Here is a 15,988-nt window from a genome sequence, read left to right as displayed (position 1 = left end):
TATATTTATGTATCGCTCCCACCATCCCTTAGAGTTGAGGCGTCTGTGATCCGGAGCTGTTAATTGACGTTGTAATTGTTGCTCTTTAATGATCTGTCAGTCGTTTCCACATGGGATGCGGTTCTGTTTGCAATTCTGGGCTTGATGGCTTCTCTCTTTGTGCTGTGAGAAATAAGCTATTTGTGAGACTCTCGCCTGACTTGTTTCTTCTCTTTTCTCTCTTTCTGTTTCCTCCACAGTCCCTGGATGGATTTGTATTTGCACTAAACAAGGAGGGGAGGTTTTTGTACATCTCAGAGACAGTGTCCATATACCTGGGGCTTTCACAGGTGAGTGCACTTGAGATTTTCACTCTCATCTCTTTTCGTCCATCGGTGCGGAAGAGAATCTGGACAAATTAGTGTTAGATAAACTCCTGCGGTTGTGTTAGCTTCTGTTTAATTGGCGGCGTTCATCACTGCATATTTTAAGTGCCAGAGAGATGTTCTCATTGGAATGCTAGCGTGTTCCCCCGCTCCTGTTGGCTCGAGCCAGGGCCTATCAATAAACAGACAGATCGGTGAGGTCAGACAGTGAGAAAGTGACCTTCAGAACTCTTGCGGTCCTGTCTAGCTGAGCTTCATCTCGAGTGCTAGCAGGCTTCAATCAAACCAGACACGGCTGCACAACAGGCAGCTTCTGTTCACCGGTGGTTCAAAAAATCAAAAAAATCATCAGAACCGTCTCTTGCTGTCCTTGTATGAGGGATCTAAACTGCACAGGTGCCTTCAAGATGCTCACTGTACCGGTGACTGTAACAGTTTGCAGCAGTTTAACTCATTTCCTTCTGTCAGAGATTGGGAATAATTTGGGCTGTGTTCAGGATGACAGAATACTACCGCCGGTTTCAAAAGAAATTGATATGCATCTTAAAAACAGTACACAGTATGTAAGGGCAAAAAGAGCACACTGCATGGAGTACTGTATTCCACAATAGAATGCACTCCATTTGACCTACCATTTCTAGTTAGGAAAATGAACCAGAGGTGATACCAATCGAGATTTTTAATCTCATACACTTGTTTTACTGAAAAAGGGATTCAATTGAAAATACGTTTAGAATTTTTACCATATTTTTTTCAAGTCAGATCGACTGAGGGTTAATAACAGAACAGTTATTGTAAGGGTAGATTTATAACTGAAATTGTGTCATCTACTCTTTGAACAGTATTATGGTACAAATAGAACATTATAACAACAGCTTTCTTGCTTTGGTGGGAACTGATGGAATGGGAATTTATTTCACTGTAAACACTGTATTCATTGTCATCCAGTTTTGAAATGTTGACTACAAACAGATTTCAGATTTTCTGTCCTGGTGTTCTCTCCATATTTACGATTCTTTGTTTTACCCACTGCCTGCAATGCACTGGATCCTTCACTGGAAACCGAAAGTAACTCACTCCCGCTAAACGTTTACTCTTTGAATTCTTGCACTGGGAACCATAAAAGTCGACACCATTATGACTAAAAGTTTGCTAAGAAGTATTTCCTACTAAAGAAAGGCGGTATTTGACTCTGGTCAAACGCGTTGGACGGCAACATGCCCAGTGCATTATGGGTGTTGAAGTTTTCCTGCCTATTTGGCAAAAAGGAAGACAACTGCCTTTTTCTTTGTTTTTTCTAGTCAGGTAGCACCGATAATTTTTTTACAATTTTTTTATACCTTTTCTACTGCATAGGCAGCCGAGTTTTATTGAAAGCCCACTTTGCCAGCTGTGAAGTACCCCTTTAAACAAAAACAAAAAAAACATTTTACTTAAAGCCTTTATGTATAATCATTATATATTCATAATTTATGTAATACTGCAACATATCTTTTCATAAATAATTGTAACCAAAGTTAAAATGCATTATAATATTTGCAGATTCCTTGTTTGATCTGAAATTCATTTGTTATGTGTTTAAAGCATTATACTTTCTAAAGGTGGAACAATGAATAGATAAGTATTATAATGCATTATAACTGTGGTTACAATTATTCATGAGACCATACAATGCATTATAAGGTGCATTAAAGGCATTATTAAAATTGAATATTAAAAAAAAAAAACTTTTATAATCTATTGTATATAAAGGCTTTAAATAAAGTGTTACCAAAGCTCCTTTCAGTATACAGTATAAATTGGCTTACAAACTACTATAAAAACAAAACAAAACAAAAAAACAGTATTAACTATATATACTGTCCACGGTCTACGAGTACCTGGATGACCTGGGTTCAAAATATGCAGTATACAATCACAGAACATTGCATGAAATACTGTATCCCACAATGCCGTGCACTCAAATCGACATAGGAAATGAAAACAACCTCAATTTTTAATCTCCTACACTCGTTTTAATCAGATATGTATTCTTCTTTTTTTCAAGGTGATAATTGGACTCCTATGTAATCATATATATATATATATATATACATCCTGTATAAAAAAAAAAGCTGTAATAAAACTGTATGCAATGTACTTTCATTTCTAGTCTGACAGATGAACCAGAGATGATACTTGACTTTTTTTTTTCAGCGGGTGAAAAGTAAGATATTTGAATAAAAAATGTATTTAATGCAAATTAATCATATGCATTTCCGAGATGATGAAATGCTTTGCATAATACTTTTAAAGAAAGACAGTATGTATTTTTTTTATTGTATTGTTTTATTATATGCATGTGTCACGACAGGTCAGGCAAAATGAGGAGAAGGGGATGTAATTGCAACACTTTTATTAATTACAATAAGAAGATAATCCAAATCAGCAGAAATCACTTGACAGTTAAAAGAAACACAAGACAAAGAACTGAAGAAACTGAGGGCCTTATACTGTATATGCACAGGATAATAAGAACTAAACTAGAAACTGGTGTACAACATAATCAGTTACTATAGGAGCAAACTAGTGACTATGGTTGTGTACGAAATCATCCATCTAGCTGAATCATCCATCCATTTTCCAAACCGCTGGTCCAATGTGGCTACAGCGCAATTCCTTACAGGTATAAATTCCTTTTTACTCGATTATTAAATAGTTTAATTCATGTTTATACATGCTAGTTTCCATGACAGATGATCATTAAACAGCAAGCAAAAACTACGCAAAAGCAGCAGCCCTTCCAGTGCACTCAGTGTCCAAAGTCACTCACTCGTTTTCATTCACTCCTTCAAGTGAACTATATTATATTATAGTAATGTAGGAAATAGTGAATGAGGGTATACGGGTCGATTTTGAACACAGCCTAGAACAAAGGAAACCAGCAGGAAACACAATAATGAAATACAAACTAAGAGTACATCAAAACCACACTGCAACCAAAACTGAACATGACAGCATGGAATACACAAATTAAAAATAGCAGGCATAAAGTAAATACTATGTAGTGCGTTATGATTCCATTTCGAACATATGCTTTCAATCAAGTTCAAGTGCAGCTATAACCTGTCAGATTTAGACATTGTAAATATTGAGTCTTCTAAATTATAAAAGCAACAGTGGCTGTAAACGAATATTAAAATAGTCTGCTAGATAGAGGGATTGAGATATGAATTAAGAAGAGAAGTCTAAAGCCAACTCGAAATTTATTCAGCATTAATTGATTGATGATTTTTATCAAATAATTGATTAATTCTCAAAATCCTGGCTTTTGGAATTTGTCTTGCTCTTTTTCTGTGGTATTATCTTTAGGTTGGCCTGCTGATAAAGTGCTTGTAAAGTCTTTAGTCTAAGTAGGTTTTATTATCTTACATGGTTAAGCTTATCCCATAACTCTCCTGATCTTAATTGCTAAACCTTTTTCTTCGTTAATCTGTCCTAGAGGCCACAAATTTATAAGGTGTAGTTCATTATTTTCATCATTAATTGGATGAGCAATTTGTGAGCTTTTCTGCATTGACAGTTCTATGCATTTTTTGTGCTGTTTTTCTATCTAAAATAGACTAATATATGATTTTCATATATATTCTAGGTTTCTAGTTTAACTTTGGCGCTCTGTGTAGTTAATTAACATTTGTTCAAAATCAAATTAGATTTTGGTGCTCAGTTAATGCACATCTCCAGCCATGCAAGTAATCACCAGGATAGCTTATCTTTTTTAGAAATGTCTGTTTGATAACTAAACTTTGGGTTATACAGAGAATATGAATTTATACTGCTTGCATCTGTTTTAATGTGCTTTTGTTTTAATGTGCTCCTGCATCTTTTTGTTAATTTTGTATTATTTTTTTAATCTGTAAATAACAATCACATTAACATAAATGTAATGTAGTTAGAACAGCCTTAATGGAGTAGTGCTATCAGTCATGTTTAACACTTCTCCTTGAACTTTTTTTAATCTAGCATAATGGTTTATAACAGCCTTTTAACCCTGCATTTTGTAATCCTGTAAGTTACAGCTCTGCATTGCGATGGTAAGAGCCAATAGATCTCTTCATACCGCTCTGTGCGAGCTCTGATTTCCTAAGAGCTAATGATGAAGGTTATTAAAGATTCAGGGCCTGAACCATACTGCGGCCATTACACTAGGCACAGTCGATAGCATGACCTTTCAGCACCGCGGCTCAATCATACGAGCGCTCAGCTGCTCAAATCCAAGCTCTGCTCTCAGACAGATACTGCGGCCTCGCAGGGCACTAGAGGAGCACTAATCTCTAAATCGAGCTCTTCCTCAATCCCTTTGAAAGTAGATAGGAAGCGTCCAGTCATGGAGTTCACTGTCCCCGTAATGACATCAGCTGGACCTTACTGTGATTCCAAGCCAGCTGCACAATAGTCTTTGACGGTGTGATTTATGGCATGTTTTGTAAAACGGTTAAATCTCTCCGGGTTGGGTTTGATCGTAGGTCACACATGTTGGGTGCAGGCAGTTTACCTAAAGCTCTGGTTAGGTTACAGCAATACAGGTTGCATCTCATACAGAAGAGAATAATCATAAATAATTGTTTTAATACAATCAAATATACAATATACAATAAATCTCCCCATTAGGAGATTTCTCCCCAATGAAAAAAATATATATAAAAAAATAAATATATATATATTATATTTTTTTTGTATATATATATATATATATATATGTATATGTGTGTGTGTGTGTATGTATATATATATATATATATATATATATATATATATGTATATATATTAGGGCTGTCAATCGATAAAAAAATTTAATCGCGATTAATCGCATGATTGTCATGAGTTAACTCGCGATTAATCGCACATTTTTTTTTTTTTTCTAAATGTACCTTAAATGAATACTTTTCAAGTTTGTAATACTCTAATGAACGTGGGCATGGATAAATATAGATGCTTTATGCAAATGTATGTTTATTATTGAAACCATAGTCAATATAGAGCAAAAGGACGAGACATGTTTCAAAGGTCATAGATGTTTTTCAAAGAACTTGTTCATGTCTATTAGACGCATGTAGAAAGAACAAAAAAAATGCCAGGTTACCATTACTTCTCTTTCTTTGCACTGAGCAATTTACTAACACAAACATGTTTAGATTTTGCATGCCAGGGCAGCTCTTCTGAAAATGCTAAATGTACATTTATTATTTATTGTAACATTGTAGTTTGTCTCTCTCTGTGCCCATTTTGATGAAGCTAAATTCTCAATAAAACTGTTTTCATTGGTATATTTTACTGTTTCTGTTGTCAAACAACGGAATGAATTTGAAATGGTGACTGAAACGCGACCCATTAAGACATAACCAGCTCTGCCTTCCAAGATGTTAAGTTAATCTGCACAACAATTCTGATAATCGAGCCGTCGTCTGGTGAAATCAAATTCACATAAGATAAAGACAATATCTGTGCTCTGATTTCGGCTATACTTGTAAATTTGTGAAGCAACATAATATCTGTGCTTAACTGAATTAAAGCGCTGCTCCTCCGCGTGAGACGCAGAGAGAGAGAGAGAGAGAGAGAGAGAGAGAGAGAGAGAGAGAGAGAGAGAGAGAGAGAGAGAGAGCGAGAGCTGATAGAGGCGGTACCGGTATATTCTCAGAAACTAAATAAGGTTTGGGCGCTTTGTTGAAGGGAAAAAATCGCTAAAGGGGTCTGCAATGTCGCTAAGTTGGCAACACTGTGTATCTCCATTTCTCCAACTAGAGGTTGGGCCACGGGTCAAACAGAAAATACGCGCTGCGTTAATCGCCCGTTAAAAAAATTTGTGCCGTTAATATGATTTTGCGTTAACGCGTTATTAACGCGTTAACTTTGACGGCCCTAATATATATATATATGTATATATATGTATGTATATATATATATATATATATATATATATATATATATATTAGGGCTGGGAATCGATAAAAAAAAATTAACTAATTAATTGCACAATTTGCTGTAATTAATTGCAATTAATTGCATTTCCTCCAAGCTTGTAATCATCAATAATTAAACTTAGAATCACTGGAAAAAAAGGAACAGAAAATAGCCCTATATTAAAATAATATTAAACATCAATATATCAATGTATTATTCTTTTTCAATAATCAATCAACAATCAATTTAAGATGTTTTTTTCCCAATTTTTTTAACTAATTATAAAAATAAACTATAGTCCTAAAAAAGCTATTATTACCAGAGCATGTATGATTATCATTTACTCTCCCTCAAGTTGTTCCAAACCTTTATATCTTTCTTTCTTCTGCTGAACACAAAAGAAGATATTTTGAAGAAAGTCGGTAACCAAACGACTGATGGACCCCATTGATTCCATAGTAGGAAAAAAAATACTATGGATGTCAATGGGGACCAGCAACTGTTTAATGGGGACCAGCAACTGTTTAATAACCAACCTTCTTTAAAATATCTTGTTTTGTGTTTAGCAGAAGAAAGGAAATCATACAGGTTTGGAACAACTTGAGGGAGAGTAAATGACAGAATTTTCATTTTTGGGTGAACTATCCCTTTAACATTGTTGCCCAGCAATATCCTACTATACCAGCTCAGCAAACAGAAGTCTAAAGAGAAATTTCACCTTATTTGAGCGGACTTTGCTTTTCCAGTGCTCGGTACATGATTGAAGCGTTTGGACCGTGAACGACAGAGCAGAACGCGCAGCGCAAACACGGAGTCGAACATTGAGCAGAGAGCGCAGCCGCCTACACCTATGGCCGACACACACACACACACACACACACACACACACACAGACACACGGAACGGAGAGTGCGGCGGCGCACACGGAGCGGAAAAGACCCGCTCATGAAAGCTGCGCGAGAATGAAACCCGATGCACATATTTTCGGCTTTTCAATAGCAGCCGCAACAGGAAATCATTAAAACGAGGCAATAAAAAAAAAAAGTGCTGCGTTAAATGCGTTATTTTTTTTTTACGCGTTAAACATTTCAAATTAATCGCACAGATTAACGCGTTAATTCCCCCAGCCCTAATATATATATATATATATATATATATATATATATATATATATATATAATTGGTTTAGGGCTCCAGACAAATGGTCACATTTTGCAACCTTTTTTCCTGCCGGTGTGACTACTGGTGCCACCACCGCGTTGCCCAACTGATAAGAGCTACCTTTTATGTTGCATATGAGAAACATAAAAAAAGAAAGTGACACGAAACCACGCTACTCCTTTGAGCTGCTCAACCCGGACCCAGACAGCACCAGCGAGAGCTCAGAACAGGTTTACTCGCGAGCCAATCTTAAACACATGATACCGTTACTACACAACGCTGGGAGATCCAGTGAGAAAGCGTTTGAATTCACTGCTGCATTAATAATATTGCACCGAGATCTAGTGGAAAGCATTCAAATTCAGTGCAGAATACTGTTATAAACCACAGATGTTAGATCAAACAGCGCTGACATGGAAACCAGGAGAAACATTGTGCTATGAACGAACAAGTTATAGAGGGCTTTTCAATCCACAAATCACCAACATTCACCATGGATTTAATGTAGTCACACTAACTGTAACCATGGTATTGTGGCAGAAATAGTCGAATGTTTGCAAAGTTGCTTATAGTTAGTAGAATGTCTAAAGGAGACTATCAGTTTTATCAGACAAAGTCAGACAAAGTTTTACCTTATTATTAATATTATTATTATATAGATATTTTATATTAACCAATAGTGTCATAGTCTACTTTTCACAAAGCAATCAAATTGAAGCAGAGAATATAAAGTACTGTCCTACATTATTTCTCACTGAATATTCTGTTTGACTTGAATGCGAACACCATTTCACGTCGATTTTAGCAGCAGGTTTATATTAGATTGTGCTTTTGCATGCCTTTTTTTTTTCCACATTCCCTCTGTCCATCCGTCCCCTCCTCTCTGCTCTCCTCAGGTCAGCGAGCGAAGGATGCGAAATTGCTTTTCCCTCCATGGCCATTGACCACCTTGTGTTAGATTAATGTGTGCAGACCGGAGAAGCCAGCAGATTTTTACAGCGAGTGCGAGCTTCTCCTCTTGTATGGCAGACATTACCATGATGCTAAACAATGGCTCCACCTGCCCTCGGCTCTTTGATAATACAGTTAATGTGTCCAAACTGAAGCGCGCGGACGTGTTTTCACTCTCTTATCTCGATGGTCTTTGACTCCTCTCTCAGATTCGGCTGATAACAAGGTTTTTGTGTTTGACAGTAAAAGTAACACCCCTTTTCATCCGCATCCGTATTATTCAGTTCAACAGATGGCCGTTTATCCATTTTTGCTGCACTAATAGCTGTTATCATTTAGCTTCTGTATGTAAATAGGCATATGTTGCCAAATTTTTCACTTGCCTGAGTTTTTCATCCCTCTCTGCTTGGCTTCTGCACTGGGTGATTAGTTCATCTCCAATAATTAATATGTGATGGATTGCACAGCCATCTTTCCCAGATTAATGGCCAGGTTTGTCTTTACGGTCGACGCAAATTGAGAAGCGGCGATAACATCACACCACTTGGGATTTTCTTATTGAGTTTTCGAGGTGGTCGCGAAGGAAAGCTGCTTTTGAAAAGGACCTTGTCGCCAAGTCAAGCGCATTCCCCGACGTTTCGTGCGCCGCTGACACTGCACGCGGGCAGCTGTCTGTTTTGTAATTGAGATGTGTATGTTTGCTTTTGTGTAACAGATGGCACCGTGTGCTTACGCTGATAGGTAGGAAATAATAATTGCATTATTCCGGCCAAAAGAATATTAGCTTCTGGAATTTGGCCATTTGCAGAAGGCACCCCTGCCAGTACAGCATATGCACTTGCATGGACTAGATATCCAAGGAAATTGATACATCTGGAATAAAGCGACCATCTGAGGTCTCATCTGCCTCGTAGGATTTTCGATTTATCCGCGTTCCTGCTCCATAACCGCCAGCTTAGCTGTCGTACAGTACGCACAGTGACATCCGAAGGCCTTGTGTAATCTACCATATGGCGGAGGAATTTGCTGCTCTACGTTTGGCAATAGTGACGGATCTGGAATGCCTCCAGGAATATGTACTGCCTTTTCCCGTTGTGGGCGTCTTTTTCATAAAAGAGCCAGTCGGATTTAGACCCTGCTGCCCCGTCTCTATTCAGGTTGCACGGGGAAAGGCGGTGCTGGGATTGAATGTAGACATCTGCTGTGCTGTAGGTGACAGGGGAGCGCGTCACATTCCGAGATGGTCGGCCCTCCTCCCCATCACTCAGACACCCATGTGCTCCGCTCCGGCCAGGGAGACTCGAGGAATATCGAATCTATTAGCATAAACGTCTGGCCGGATGTCTGATCACATCTTTGTGAGTCAGTTGCCTTCAGACCATCCTTTATCTCGATTTCTACTCTCTCACTTGTTCACACCCCCCTGTGTCTTTAACATTTATCCTCTGAAGGGATGCTTTTGAACGTTTTTGGCATGGCTAGTGAAGGTGACGGGGTGAATCTCCGTCAAGAACATGTCTGGGTCATATTTCACCCCACAGATTAAGGAAAGACATTGAAAGACATTGTAATAAATTATGATCTGATTTATCTGATTTAAAAAAAAAATAGTAATAAAATATATATATATATATACAATTCAAAAAGAAGAATTATTTTAGTTTAATTTATATAATAAACCATGAATTATAAATCCTAGATCATAGTCCAATGACACTGATATATAAAATCTGCATAGTTTTTTTTTCACAGTGAATGATTATGTATAATAGTTACCTGTTTTGAAATGAATAATATTATTATATATAGAATATTATAATTATGCACTGTTCATAATAATACAGATCAGAGTACTGTATACGGCAACCAACCAAATTTCAGAATAACTAGCCAAGCCCTGAACAATGAAACAATGGAGAATATTTTCACTGGTTTTTAGAACAGCCCATCAAGGTAGACTCGGAAATATTACTAAATGGATAATAAGTATTCTTTTATTTATGATGCTGTGGCTGCCGAGGGTCAGCATTTGCATGTGAGCCTGTGGCGGTGCGGCGAGAGACAGGGGCAGAGGAAGGTCATGTTTAATTGAGCCACCCGCGATCCACAACGCTCCCAGAACTGCCCCTCCTGTTCCCGCTCTCACCCTGAGCTCACAGACAGTCATGGAGGAGCTGTCATATCCCATCATGCCCCTCTGGAACAATTAAGCTTTGTGTGCTGGCTGTGGTACTCTCCTTTGAAGCCTGGTTTGTTGTTTTTAAATAGTAAAGATTGAGATATGAAAAGGAAAAGATGATCTTTAATTAGCTCTTCTGGCAGGGCTTTAACTTCTTGAATGAACTAGAAGCATCCACTAATCTACCATGTATCGTCACTATTCACATTGAGGTGTTCATAATTGCATAAATGAAAACGGAGTAATATAAAATGAACACACACACACACACACACACACACACACACACACACACATATATATATATGTATATATATATATATGTATATATATATATATATATATATATATATATATATATGTATGTATGTATATGTGTGTGTGTGTATATATATATATATATATATATATATATATATATATATATATATTTATATGTATGTATGTATGTATGTATGTGTGTATGTGTATGTGTATGTATATGTATGTATATATGTGTGTGTGTGTGTGTGTGTGTGTGTGTGTGTGTGTGTGTGTGTGTGTGTGTGTGTGTGTGTGTGTGTGTGTGTGTGTGTGTGTGTGTGTGTGTGTGTGTGTGTGTTTGTGTGTTTGTATATGTGTGTGTATATATTAGTTATATCACCCAACCCTGCTATATATAGGCCTATTTTTTATAGACCGTTTGGAAATGCACTTAGTTTTATATTTTGTTGTATTATTAGTATTGTCATTTATTAATTGACATTAAATTTGTGTAACATGGCCACTGTAGTTATACTGCTTTTCAAACAATCATGAGTTTTACGGTAACACTTTACAATAAGGTTAATTAGTTAACATTAGTTAATGTATTAACTAACATGAACTAACCATGAGAAATACATTTGTTACTGTATTTGTTAATGTTAGTTAATACAAATACAGCTCTTCATTGCTAGTATATGTTCGTTCACAGTGCATTAACTAATGTTAACAAGATTTTAATAAAATATTAGTAAATATTTGAAATTAACATTAACAAAGATTGATAAATGCTGTATACGTGCAGTTCATTATTAACTAATGAACCTTATTGTAAAGTGTTACCAGTTTTACAAAAAATACACCGTACATAAATGAAACCACTGATAATGGGACAAAAAAAATGCAGAACTACATATATGTACTTTTTGTAATTTAAGATTTTAAATCATAATTATTTGTGTGGTAGCAATTCCAAAAAAGCAATGACCTGTTCCATATTTAGATGGTTTGTATGTTATTCTTATTCAAAGGTTTTTATCTATGCCATTGAATAACCGGCCACACATGTCGCCCACATGGGACTGACAAAAAAAGAGACGGGTGGAAGCATTTCCCTGCTTATACAAGGAACGTGGCTTAAAAACATTATTAATTCACAACATTTAAATTGATAAGTGCTTCGAGCCAAAGACTACAAGGGCACTTTGAAAAGCAAATAGCGACCTAGTGAAGAAATTGATTTTTCCTGCTGAAAATGACTGCATGATGCATCATTTGACTGCACTGCGTCCGAGTGCTTGACAGAGATAATCTCAGCAATCCCACAGGTGACCTTATCGTTCTCGGCAGGACAGGCTCGTCCGCGTGCCTGTCTTTGTGCATGTCAAGGTTTCCTGGGCGGCGTCCTTTGGGGAACCAAAGTTAGACCTTCTCCATCTTGATGTCAAGCTGGAAACATTATGGAAAAGAGGAAGAATCAGCGGTAATCTCAAAGTCAACAAAGGCCATTAATAATTGGATGACTGAAAAATTAGAGGTGCTGCAGATAGTCTGGCACACCAATTGTCGAACAATAGACGCTGTTTTGTGCTTAAGTGACTAGACTGCAAGGAGGGATGGAGAGAAACAGAAAGAGAAGAGAGTTTATGAAAGCGGACACACAGAGCCTGTAGGAGTGGGAGTGTTTTAACTGAAGAACAGATGGTTTGGCGGCACATTGTCAAGGTCAGGGAACTTTAGAAGGTTTTTTCCTCATCCTTTGTTTTAGATCCTTTTGTCTTTATAGATGTTTGCACTTTAGACAGTCATTGGATTCATCTATTCAACAGAACTTATGCACTTCAGGAACAGAAAAAAAGAAAATTCTGTCATTTTCCTCCCCTCATGTCTTTAACACTTTCCCGCCAGTGTTTTTTTTTTTTTTTAATTGCCAGTCACCGCAAACATTTTTGATCATTTTCACAAAATGTTCATGGCCCCTCACAAAAAAAAAAAAATGATTTGTTGAATTTAATCAAATTTTTTATGGTAAGTGGTTGCACACAATTGATTTTAGCTACATTTAAACAAATGCATTAAGTTGAACTTATACAATTTTAGTTCAACTTAATTCATTTGTTTAAATGTAGCTTAAATCAATTATGTGCAACCACTTACCATAAAAAATTTGATTAAATTCAACGAATCATTTTTTTCAGTGCTGAATGTAATATATCAAAAGAAAGAACAGACCCTCTGCTTTAAATGTTATTTATTTTTTTATTCTAGCTTAATGCATTCTTTCTTTTTTTTTTTAACACTTGAATGTGGGTGTTTCATTAAAAAAGTAACATTTTGAGAAAAAAGCTGAGAAAATCATGTTTTTATCAAAGACTACATTCAGATGTGATTCAGAACGATGATCAAAACACAGATGGAGTAGATCAAGTCCATCAACACCCTTAAAGCTTCACAGTCCTGTACCTCGTCCTGGGTCGACATTTCATTCAGTAACATTAGGCAATTTTGATTTATATGCTGTTTAATGTTGATGATCGCGTTATTTTACATATGCATATGATTGCATATGCTATCGCTTGTTTCTGCTTCTTCTTCACATGTCTTTTGATCAGTTATCAGTATATATATCAGATGATGTGTCATAGCGCCCCCTACAGATAACATTGAAAACATAGAAAGCCAGAAAAATTCCGTCAATGGCAGGGAAATGGCTAAAAATTTAGTTGATGTGTTATCTAGAATGCTCTTTTCCGTACTGTGAAAGTGAATGGTGACCACAGCTGTTCTCTTTCATATGCATGAGGAAAAGAAGACATTTTGCTAAACATTTCCTTTTGTGTTTTTAATGGAAGCAAGAAAGTCAAGTAAAAGAGAGAGTCATTTGAGGAAATGTCATGTTGAGTGCATTCTATTCAATTCACACATAAACCTGCACAAAAAAACATTTGCAGGCCTCAGAAAATGTGCAATGTGATATAGTAGTTGAGACACAATAAAGCTGCATTTGCAACCCATTTTACTTCTGTAATGTGTCATATTTCTGACTAAAGGAGGATATCCAACCACCATTCATTTTACCCATTAAAATGAATTGGGTCATGAAAAGTGGGCGTTCCTTGGATGGGCACAGTTGGTGGTTTCTATATGACAGGTGATTGTAGGGTCTGAAAAATAAGCGCTCAGTGACATCAGCTGAAGAGGCGAAGCAAGATCTATAACCGTAATGAACGATTATAGTTCACTGATGACTTTGGTGAATTTTTTTTTCATTTTGTAGTACAATTTTTGGACTTTTTTGCTAAAAAAAAAAGGCCAATCTTTTATTCAAAGCTTGTTAAAAATTACATTAAATATGTTTTAATGAATCAATTAGCTGCTATTGTATTTACTATTAATATGCATTACCTTCTACTTGTTGTTTCCCACTTTCCATTTGAATAGTATAAGCTCTAACAAAACGAATTATGAAACTAAAATAATATATCAGCATTTGTTGAGTACCGTATTCAAGAAATTTGATTATATATTCTCTTTAAACAATTTTCAATAATGACACTTGACGTAACTGTTCTGGCTAAATGCTAATGGCACAGTAGGTGTGCGTATGATCAATTGTTTATGGTTTCTTTACTCACAAAGCTCAGCTGCATTAAATTCATGTTTCAATAGTACAGGTAAACATATCAGTGTCCTTTTTCACTTGTGGTCTGATTGCTATTGTAATGTAGCATATGAGAGTATGTATATCATTTGGTTTAATTTTAGCCGTGTTTAATCCACAGCCAGTGTCAGATAGTTTGTGTGGCGTGTGTTAGCATACACCTGCAGCGTCTGGGTTAGCATGGCCGCTATCGCTGATCTCTAAAGGACTCTTTGATAAGCACAATGCCCAGATTTCTCCTCATCTCTGGCTGATACGGCCCCTCTCATTTCAGATGTCTGCCCGCCGTTATTAATGTCAGGCGGAGGATCTGGCCGATAGTATCTCCAGAGTGCTGACACCAGGCTTTCCTAGCCCGTCTTTGATCTGAACGGAGATCAGGAACGGGAATATCGGATTGGAAATACGGCGGTTTAGCGCGGTAGCTCGCTCAGAACCAGTGAGGATTTGATTGCGCTGATAATTGCTGTTTCAGAAGTTTGAGATTAATTGTAGGGTGCTTTATCAAATTGAGAAAAACGTGTTTGTTTATGTGGCATATGTAGTTACTGATATTTCTGAACTGTAATATTTGAAAAAAAGGCTTCCTATCTTTGTTTCTGATCATCTTAATTTCTGATTGGGTGAGATCACATTTTGAAAATTAACAAAAAAAGCTATTAAATCGTTTTTTTTCTGTTGATTCTTATTATCTCATTTCTGTTATAGAGTAATGCAATATTTTTATACCGTAAAACATATTATTATGATGTTTAAATACTTAAACCATTTATGTGATTTATAGCATTATCACATTGAGAAATTGGAGAGTTATTTTATTATTTATCATAAAAATATTGGCTCAATTCATGATGATTCTATATATAGAAACATTTCCAGATCACACTTCACCCTACAATTGCAAAAAACAATTGTTATTTTATTTATTTTATTTAAATCAGCATACAGTAAAACATATATTATCATAATGTATAAATACTTGAAAAGTACATAATAATATAATTTTTGTATTACAGTAATGATTGTTTGCATTATGATCATTAGAAATTGGAGAAACATTTCATTGTTTGTCATGAAAATATTGCCACAATTCTTAATACATTATACAGTATTTTATTGTTGGTGTTTCCCAAAAGCTCTAGCTGAGCCGACTGTAAGATAATGTTTTGACTCGTGTCAGTTTTCAGAACTCAAACACTTTGTTCTCTTTCTTATTAATCTCAACACTTATGAGGTCTTTCTCTCAGCACTAGACGCCCTCACACGTGTTTCTATTAATAAGATTTGCCATCGCCTCGCAAACAGGGTCGAGGAAACACTATGTAAAGATTTCCATCGTCAGATATACTGCTGAGTTTTAATTAATGCTTGAATCTTGAACGTTATAAAGAGATCAGAGCCGTGCTGGTGCTGAAAATTGATGCTTTTTTCTTTCTTTCTGGAGGCCCGGAGAGAGAGAGAGAGAGAGAGAGAGTGGCGGACAGATGA

The 15,988-nt window shown here is 36.3% G+C and overlaps 1 protein-coding gene across 6 annotated transcripts in view; it reads left to right on the top strand.

The window, feature by feature from the left end:
- Positions 1 to 15,988, top strand: part of npas3 (neuronal PAS domain protein 3) — a 323,145-nt gene that overhangs the window by 206,232 nt on the left and 100,925 nt on the right. For all 6 annotated transcript variants that reach the window (XM_082142316.1, XM_082142315.1, XM_082142314.1 and 3 more), the window contains one exon: positions 240 to 329. In XM_082142316.1, coding sequence (XP_081998442.1) covers positions 240 to 329 — 90 coding nt within the window. The remainder of the gene's footprint in view (positions 1 to 239; positions 330 to 15,988) is intronic.

Source organism: Leuciscus leuciscus, assembly GCF_965113295.1.
Source record: "Leuciscus leuciscus genome assembly, chromosome: 17".
Lineage (NCBI taxonomy): Eukaryota > Metazoa > Chordata > Actinopteri > Cypriniformes > Leuciscidae > Leuciscus > Leuciscus leuciscus.
Note: the sequence above shows the minus strand (reverse complement) of the source record. Positions and strands in the feature narration are given on the sequence as shown.